A 10,119-nucleotide genomic window follows, 5' to 3' on the forward strand; every position below is an offset into this window, starting at 1 on the left:
TACTTGTGTGTGTGTGTGTGTGTGTGTGTGTGTGTGTGTGTGTGTGTGTGTGTGTGACCTTCTGCTCCAATCTACCCACTCACCACCTACACACGTGTCTTTACAAACTCATCTCGCTCTTTTCCTTGCAACTTTCCCCAAGGAACTTGCCTTTTTTGCAGCAGCAGCACACGGATAATTTAATTTTATATATTTTATTGTACGTTTGCATTAATGTATTTTCATGACAAAGTGTGTTGTGATATGGAACAGATAGTAGCTAATCATCTTTCACTTCTGCAAGATTGACAAATAACTATTCATGTACAGAATACTGTTTTTAGAAAATAAGCACGAATTTAAGCCACCATGTACAAATGTGCATCAAGTACAAATAATAAGAGAATATTGTCCTCAGAACATTTTCTCTCAACATTATGAGAATGTATATCAAATATTAATAAAGTAATAAGAATGTTCCATAAACATTACTTTAAGAATGTTTTGTCCTAACATTTATAGAGCTTTTATATAAGCCGAGAGGGAACATTCCCTGTTATAGGCCTACCATGGGAAATTTCAACCCGATCTCATGAAAGTGCGTATAAATAGTATGCCAAATAAAAACGAAAACTCGTGGTATTGATACGCAAAAATGGACTTTGGCGTGTATATGCTACGCGATGGGTAGGTTTATGGTTGTGGGGTAGATGCGTATCATATGTACGCGAAAACTGCGTATCATATGCACGCCAACAAATTTCGTATCATATGCACGCGAAAACTGCGTATTATATGCACGCCAAACACATGCGTATCATATGAACGCCAAAGTCCGTTTTTGCGTATCAATACCACGAGCTTTCGTTTTTATTTGGCGTACTATTTATACGCATTTTCATGAGACCGGGCTCGAAATTTGGGGTCTTTATACTTCAGACTAGTGACAAGTAAAATTTGCAGTAGATTCCCACCATTTTGAAAAATATAATTTTCAACATCCTATTACATACTTCAATTCTTACAATTCGTACAATTCAACTACTTACAAATCTTCAGGGAGTGTAAGGACTGAAAACATGGCTTTAACATATAACAGCGCATTTCGCATTTTTCAAAGATGAGAGCAGCAGATTGCATCGCTATGGTAACACAACAGGCCTGCCATGCAGAGTGTGGGTGTATGTTGCATACATGTTCTACATTTAACTACTGTAATTATACATTCAGCTGCTGAGAAACAGGCATGAAACGCCTTAGACACAGTTAATATAATTATAAAAGGTTTGGGTTTACTTTTCTAAAGGCTGTAACTGTGTTCTTATTACAAATTAGCTAAGCTGTGAGTCAGTGACAAATCATTATTACATTACAGTCAGTAGGCTTTATAGTGATCAAATCATAAATTGTTATGTGACACTGAAGACTGGAGTAACGATGCTGAAAATTCAGATTTGCATCACAGAAATAAATTACATCTTAAAATATATTTAAATAGAAAACAGTTATTTCAAATGTTAATATTTCACAATATTACTGGTTTTACCTCTATTTTTGATCAAATATATGCAGCCTTGGTGAGCAAAAGACAGTTCATTCAAACCTTTTTTAAATCATAATGTTTCCTTTTAACTTTTGACAAGCACTATACAGAAATTGTACAATTTCAAAATAACAAAGACAAGTTAAAATCTACATAATAAGTCAATAATATTTTCTTCTGTTTTAAAAATAAAAAATCTGGATCGCCTTATTTTTGTGTCCAAAACGGTGTATTTTTTTCTTATTTTTCTTAATAAGAATGGGTAGGTTTAGGGTTGTGGGGTAGATGCGTATCATATGTACGCGAAAACTGCGTATCATATGCACGCCAACAAATTTCGTATCATATGCACGCGAAAACTGCGTATTATATGCACGCCAAACACATGCGTATCATATGAACGCCAAAGTCCATTTTTGCGTATCAATACCACGAGCTTTCGTTTTTATTTGGCGTACTATTTATACGCATTTTCATGAGACCGGGCTCGAAATTTGGGGTCTTTATACTTCAGACTAGTGACAAGTCAAATTTGCAGTAGATTCCCACCATTTTGAAAAATATAATTTTCAACATCCAATTACATACTTCAATTCTTACAATTCGTACAATTCAACTACTTACAATTCTTCAGGGAGTGTAAGGACTGAAAACATGGCTTTAACATATAACAGCGCATTTCGCATTTTTCAAAGATGAGAGCAGCAGATTGCATCGCTATGGTAACACAACAGGCCTGCCATGCAGAGTGTGGGTGTATGTTGCATACATGTTCTACATTTAACTACTGTAATTATACATTCAGCTGCTGAGAAACAGGCATGAAACGCCTTAGACACAGTTAATATAATTATAAAAGGTTTGGGTTTACTTTTCTAAAGGCTGTAACTGTGTTCTTATTACAAATTAGCTAAGCTGTGAGTCAGTGACAAATCATTATTACATTACAGTCAGTAGGCTTTATAGTGATCAAATCATAAATTGTTATGTGACACTGAAGACTGGAGTAACGATGCTGAAAATTCAGCTTTGCATCACAGAAATAAATTACATCTTAAAATATATTTAAATATAAAACAATTATTTCAAATGTTAATATTTCACAATATTACTGGTTTTACCTCTATTTTTGATCAAATATATGCAGCCTTGGTGAGCAAAAGACAGTTCATTAAAAACTTTTTTAAATCATAATGTTTCCTTTTAACTTTTGACAAGCACTGTACAGAAATTGTACAATTTCAAAATAATAAAGAAAGGTTAAAATCTACATAATAAGTAAATAATATTTTCTTCTGTTTTAAAACTAAAAAAAGCTGGATCGCCTTATTTTTGTGTCCAAAACGGTGTATTTTTTTCTTATTTTTCTTATTTTAAGGCAGATTAAACGCAGCTGAATTAATTGGAACATTATATTTTATTCATACATAATTTCATGTTTTCATACATGTTGTCATGTTTTCAATTTTCATACATAATATCTTGTATATTATTTTAATTATCAATCTTTGTTCACTAAAATATTTATTCAATAAAAACATTTAATTTTAATATGTTCTGTATCCTAGTGGTTAGATAAAATCTTGATGCAGACTTGATTAGCAGAATGCTATTTGTTTGTTTACATATAAACACTATCAGAAAAAAAAAGTACAAAAGCTGGTACTGTGGTGGTACCTTTTGTACTTTATTTACCCTTAAAAGCTGCATATTAGTACCTTAAAGGTACATATTAATACTGAAAGAGAACATATTAGTACCTATTTGGTATATATTAGTACCTTTTGAAAAGGTACTGGCCCTGGGATGAACCATTTGTCCTTCATGGAGGAGCATTTGAAGCATTAGACGTGTTGCCCTATAATTAACAGCAGCCTCACTTTCCGGAAACGGGAACACTTCACATAACACCCAATGTACTTGTTACATCTTAAAGGGATAGTTCACCCAAAAATGAAAATTCTGTCATTAATTACTCACCCTCATGTCGTTTCAAACCCGTAAGACCTTCGTTCATCTTCGGAACACAAATGAAGATATTTTTAATGAAATATGAGTGCGGATACGCGGTTTCTGTTCAGATCAAATCACAACAACGTAGGAAATAGATCCGGCGTGACGCAGCTGACACAGAACAGCATACATTGTTTACGTCCAGCGGATATTCTCCAAAATGGCACCAGGGTGATGCGGAGGAGACGAATTGTTGAATAAAGTCGTTTTTTTTGGGGTTTTTTTGCGTACAAAAAGTATTCTCGTAGCTTCGTATAATTACGGTTGAACCCCTGATGTCACATGGATTATTTTACAGATCTCCTTGCTACACTGAACAAAATTATAAATGCAACACTTTTGTTTTTGCCCCCATTTTTCATTAGCTGAACTCAAAGATCTAAGACTTTTTCTATGTACACAAAAGGCCTATTTCTCTCAAATATTGTTCACAAATCTGTCTAAATCTGTGTTAGTGAGCACTTCTCCTTTGCCGAGATAATCCATCCACCTCACAGGTGTGGCATATCAAGATGCTGATTAGACAGCATGATTATTGCACAGGTGTGCCTTTTCATTTTTGGGTGACCTAACCCTTTAAGAAGAATGGCATCTACACTAATATTAGTCTGTTTTATTCTCATTCCGAGGTCACCGTAGCCACCCAGAACCAGCCCAGATGGTGGATCAGCATCTAGAGACGACCTCTACAGCCCTGAATGTCAGCGGAAACCATGTCAAATAGATGAGCCCCAGAGACAGATCCCCTGCAATCATCGGCACAAGACCACTGGAACCAGACGAGTCCTCTGCACAACCTGACCCCTGTTGCAGCCTGGAATTAAACCACGCCATGCTGGTTTCGTCTGGTCAGAGGAGAACTGGCTCCCCGACTGAGCCTGGTTTCTCCCAAGGTTTTTTTTCTCCATTCTGTCACCGGTGGAGTTTTGGTTCTTTGCCATGCACTGTCGCCTTTGGCTTGCTTAGCTGGGGACGCTTAATTTCTGGCAATAGTCAACTTGATTGCACAGGCAATATTTGAAATGAACTGAGCTGGACGATGACATCACTGAATCAATGATGAACTGACTTTAACTGAAAAATTTATTGTTTGTTATTGTCCTCTTGCATTATCGGCACACTATTTTCCTGTTTAATACTGTAAATCTGTTTTAACACAATCTGTCTTGTATAAAGCGCTATATAAATAAAGGTGACTTGACTTTCACAGCACTTTGTGAGTTGCAGTACCTGGTTGCATGCTCACCTTTGCCTGCTAACATTAAAGAGATGAAAGTAGCCTGAAGTACAAAACTGCCTAGACAAACAGCAAAAGGTCAGGCAATAGATTTGTTGCTCTGAAATGTCACCATCCTCAAGCTTAATGTGAAGACACAGACATTTAAAGCCTGACAAAAGAGCCAATCAGAGACTCATTAAACATCAGAGCTGAGACAGCAAACACTCCATTTAGGTTATTAAAACACACAAAGCATGTGCTAGAAGATTACTTTATTCGCTTACGTGAAAATATATCTTCATACAATCAAACGCCAAAAAATCTGTATCAAAAACATTTTCAAAACAGGAAAAATGAGAGAAAAAAAAAAAAGTATTGCTAAATACAAAACTGCAGTGTTCTCAATTGTGCCAAATCCAGATGGAGCCGTTTATCTGGTCAGAGGATGATATTTCAATAGCATCATTAGGCTAATATTGTGTTAATTAAGTACAAAAACAAAGTTATAAGATGAAGAGAAACAAAAAAATAGCTAAATTAGTGGTCATTGAAGTACAACTGTATGCTGGCTGTTTCCCACATTACTTGATTCATTAATTAATGGGCGTATATGTAGGTTTAAGTGTTAACGAGAAATGAGGTGAACACAATTCACTGTAGCCCTTGAGATCTATGAATGAAATGATATGGAGTTTATAGACTCCAAGATACATTCAGGAGTATGTGCTAAAGATAGTGTAGTATAAAGTATAACTAAATTGAAATTAGTGTAGCAAAGTATGGAATGCAAACCACAATCTTTAGATTGTACTCACACACACACACTGGTTCAGTTAGAGTTCAATACATCAAAATGATCTTTAACACAAGTCCTTGTTAGTCCACACTGAGTGTAAAGGGTTTCTTGACATCACTCTTTGGCTGAGGGAGGCTGTTTGTTTTTTATTAGTTAAAACATGTACTGAACATGTGATTAACCAATAAAGACATTCGATTAGCTCTGCATTAGTGTTGCATCATGGACTGTCTGATTGCATTCTCCAGGGATTTTCTAGTGACGAGAAGCCTGACCACATCTTCATTCTTCTTGGTGAGTTTCTTTCGTGCCTGATCATGTGTCACCATAGTCATGTCCCAGCCGTTCACCTGAAATTAACATTGAGCGCACAAAATAAACACTTAAATAAATATCTAGTTCAGTCATAAAACTGTAGATGGCGCAGTTTCTTTGCATGCAATCTGTTAGCAATCACATAATTTACTACATGGCACAGGCTAATTCTGTAGCCAATAAGCTTGCTTGAACAACATTTAAATCGTCTGGTTCAATGTTCGCTGTATTAGCCAGTTATTTAGAATGACATCTGCCGATACTGATTCCGATACGGATTGTCTGATTTTCTTAAAGGGGTGGTTGACTGGGTTTTTTCTAGGCTTGGTTGTGTTTATGGGGTGCAGTCTAACATGTGTTTATGCTTTGTTTTTTAAAAAACGCATTATTTTTCAAATAATTTACCTTTATTCCACACCGATCTGTCCCTTCTCTGACAAACGACTCGATTATTTCCTGTTTTTATGAAGCCCCTCCCTCAGAAATACGCGATGGGCTGAGATTGGTCAGCTGGCTCAGTGTGTTGTGATTGGCTAAACCGCCTCTACAGTGCGTCTGAACATCCCGCCCCTCAAGCTCAGAATGTGCTCCTATTGTATTGTAAACAATGACGACCCCTATATTGCTTATCAATTTGACCCCGATTGAGACGCAGAGAATATTAATGATGAGGATTGAGCAGAACCTGTGCAAGCACGGCTCTTAATGGTATGTTTGTTTGTTGTTGTCCCATACTTTTAGATACGCTGTTGTTTGTAAATGCTACTGCTTCTGTTAGCTTTTAATATACGGTTTTATTCTGATTAAAGCTTTAATACAGCACAGCAACTGTACGCACGTCCATGAATAACGCTTCTCATAGCTATGTGAAAATAAGTGTATAAATGGAACAGTTTGTTGGAGCTGATCTGACGATCTGAATGAGAGAGAGATGCAGAGCAGGACGACGCGAGGAACAGGATTGAGAACCGCTGCTTTTGAACATTGGTTTTGAAACTTGTGAATCCATTAGAATCGTTAGAAGACAGAATCGCGATTCATATATGAACAGATTTTTACATGCACCTGGCCTCGCCCCCTTTGTTGCGTGTTCCCGGGGGCGGGGTTTATCTGGGTTCATGACGTAACGGACCTCGGAAGAAGCTCGTTGTAGTCCCTTACCAGCCGTTTTTGTAGGCATTAAACTGCCAGAATTTTAAAAGACAGTATCTCCGTTTGCATTGAACTTTCAGTGCTGCAACTTTGCAGATATTGTTTATGCTCAAACAGCAACATTACACACTAACTAACGTTAAAAAAGTGAAATCGCAATCAACCACCCCTTTAAAGGAAAAAAACTCTCCCAACTAATGCTGAAAACTACACAGGGAATCATCTTTCCGTGAGTGATTACACGAGAGATGACACATTTTGGTAAGTTATATTGTATCTTTCAACATGCTCCGTGTTGCCGCTTAAACTGAGGCGCTACAGCAATCTGTCACTCCACATTTACGAGCGTCAAAACGGTTGGAACCAAAGCCTGCAGGACGGTAGGTGAGTAAATAATGACAGAATTTAGCTTTTTTGGGTGAACCAAAAAAGTATAAGTATTAAGTATCACTAAATGAAAAAAAAGATAGAAAGATAATGATGCCACAGCGCCCTCTAGTGGAGGACCATTCCGTAAAATCAGGAATCGTTTGGTTTTGTGACCTGAACAAAACTCTCCATCACCGCGAGGAATCACATACAATAATTTCTTATATTATGGCTGACAGGTCTGGATCTCTCACCTGCATGATTTTGTCCCCCATCCTGAGACCAGCCACCTCTGCAGGTCCACCTTTAGACACGCGTGTGACATAGATGCCCTGCGACATACAAAGTTAGAAGAGTCACCTCTGAAAGACAAAGGAGGAAAATGCCTCCCTCTAAATGCAAATAATTTTCCAAAACATGATTTTTCACCTTGTCCGTCTTGTCTTCAGAAAAAGGATTCTGGCTTGAATCTTGGTCGATTCCCCCTCCAATGCTGAATCCTAATATTAAATTATCACCATCCCGTAGCTTGTGAATCTCAATTCGTTGCTGAAACAGACAGAGGAAAAACAAGACAGCGGAGTTATAAGGCAGGCACACGAAGTATGTGTCTCAAAAGTAGCTAGCTATATACACAGGCAGCATTTCTGAGAACGATGCCCAAAACTACTGTCTAGGTAGGCGGCTAACTAGGATTTAAGATAGATCCTATGGCACAGCTGTTTATGACCATATATGGCAGCACTACCTGAACAGCAACATGAACCACACCTACTTACTTCACACCTGAGTGACATCAGAACAGATTGAATATAATACAAAAGAATAATTAAATTCATCATTTAATATTAATTGGATCCCAAAAATGCCTGGTAATTTTGCCACATATTACTTATTTATAATCTAATAAATAAATAGAACAGTAAACAAATAATTAACTATTGGTCACTTTGTTCGCTCCTGGCTAACGTTAGCTTAGCGTGCTAACCCTTTCCATTATATCGACTGTTAACTTAAACTCAAATAAACTTAACCAAACTGTACTGTCATGACATAGATTAGTATTGGGAACAATAATCATGTTTAAATTGATCGCCTTCCCAGTCAAACGATATTAAATGAATCACTGTCAGCATTAAAAACACTAAAGCTCCGCACACAAAGCTGAAGACACTGATGCTAGAGCAAAAACTTTCTCATACTGAGCGCAAACTCACCACAACTGCTGTGACAGGATGACCGGGGATGAACGACATTTTCTGTTTGTTATAAAACGTTTATTCCCTGTTGGGGCTCTTGGGTGTTTAGTTGAGTAATTTTCACTGATAATAACTCGAGTGAGTGTTTGGTTCCTCCTCTTTGGCTGTGTGTCATGTTGGGGCTGGGCTGCGCTACACAAACCCTGCCCTCGAGTCCACATTACACTTCTCTCATATTGTTCGTCCATTTACTTAACCATATTTATCAGTTGAGCACGTGTAATTGTTGATGCGACTTATTTATGGGTATATATTCGAGTAAAACAGTGATTGCAGTACCATTTAAACAAGTACCAGCACGGACTCACCAGCAGATGGCGCATTTTGATCATTATTCATATGTGACCAATGCTGCGTCCCAATGTACCTACTACTTATATACAGGTGCATCTCAATACATTAGAATGTCGTGGAAAGGTTCATTTATTTCAGTAATTCAACTCAAATTGTGAAACTCGTGTGTTAAATACATTCAGTCACACAGACTGAAGTAGTTTAAGTCTTTGGTTCTTTGAATTGTGATGATTTTGGCTCACAACAAAAACCCTAAAAAAAAATCTAAACAAATTAGAATACCTCATAAGACCAATAAAAAAAACATTTTTAGTGAATCCCCCTTAAACCGCATAAACGCATTGCATTACATCAAATACACAACATAATGTTCTTTTTAGCAACATCATATGACCCCTTTAAAGTATGTACTCTTTTGGTGAAGAAAAAGGGCACACTTTTGAGTGTGTAGTAGAAGAGTAGGCAAGCTTTGGGACGGTTACACCGCACCCTGTCACTGTAAACTTGCCTGTCAATCATTTTGTCACAGTTAACATCCTCCACATTTAATTGAATTTAACTTCCTACCGGATTGGAGAAAAAGGTAACACGATGATCTGCCAGCCGTGGGTCTTATTCGGAGAACTCTGCTCATATTTTTTGCATAGCCTAATAATGCATTTACAAGTTAAAAGCCAAACGGATGTTTATAAAAGTTCACATTGTTGTTGCAGATGAAATATAACACGGATAACATTAATGCTGCCATGTCGTGGAGTTGCTGTGTGTTTCGTTGTGAAAGAGAAACTACTTCGTTTGGCCTTCCAAAAGAGGACACGACTAGAAATCAGTGGTTAAGATATTTTTACGAAGTTAAATATTGATTATTAGTAACTCCAACCCATTTATCTAAAGCTCTCCGCCGGTCGCGCACATCCACCATGTTTGTAGTTTTGAGTTGTGAACTGAATCATTCGTCAAAGCGCAATGGATTGTGGGCAATATTAGCCATTAGAGTGTGTACGAATCCACACTTAAAAAAATCTTCCCAAAATAGTAGACCATCTGGGGACTTTTGGCATACTCTTTTCAACATACTATGCTTTGGGACCATAGGGGACACACTTATTCTAATCTCACATACTATTTCGGATGGATAGTATGAACATTGAGACGCAGGGAAAGTGTGCCACACAAGTCC

At 37.3% G+C, this 10,119-nt stretch overlaps 1 protein-coding gene across 1 annotated transcript; it reads right to left on the minus strand.

Annotated features, from left to right (window-relative positions):
* Positions 1-5,016: 5,016 nt before the first annotated feature.
* Positions 5,017-8,880, minus strand: LOC107685157 (tax1-binding protein 3). The gene is made up of 4 exons (XM_016481677.1): positions 8,604-8,880; positions 7,816-7,935; positions 7,641-7,718; positions 5,017-5,900 (listed from the first exon to the last, which is right to left on the minus strand). The coding sequence occupies exons 1-4, from the start codon at positions 8,640-8,642 to the stop codon at positions 5,760-5,762; spliced, it is 378 nt and encodes a 125-aa protein (XP_016337163.1). The 5' UTR covers positions 8,643-8,880; the 3' UTR covers positions 5,017-5,759.
* Positions 8,881-10,119: the final 1,239 nt, after the last annotated feature.

This window comes from Sinocyclocheilus anshuiensis, unplaced genomic scaffold (genome assembly GCF_001515605.1).
Source record: "Sinocyclocheilus anshuiensis isolate Anshui unplaced genomic scaffold, SAMN03320099.WGS_v1.1 scaffold689, whole genome shotgun sequence".
NCBI classification, from domain to species: domain Eukaryota; kingdom Metazoa; phylum Chordata; class Actinopteri; order Cypriniformes; family Cyprinidae; genus Sinocyclocheilus; species Sinocyclocheilus anshuiensis.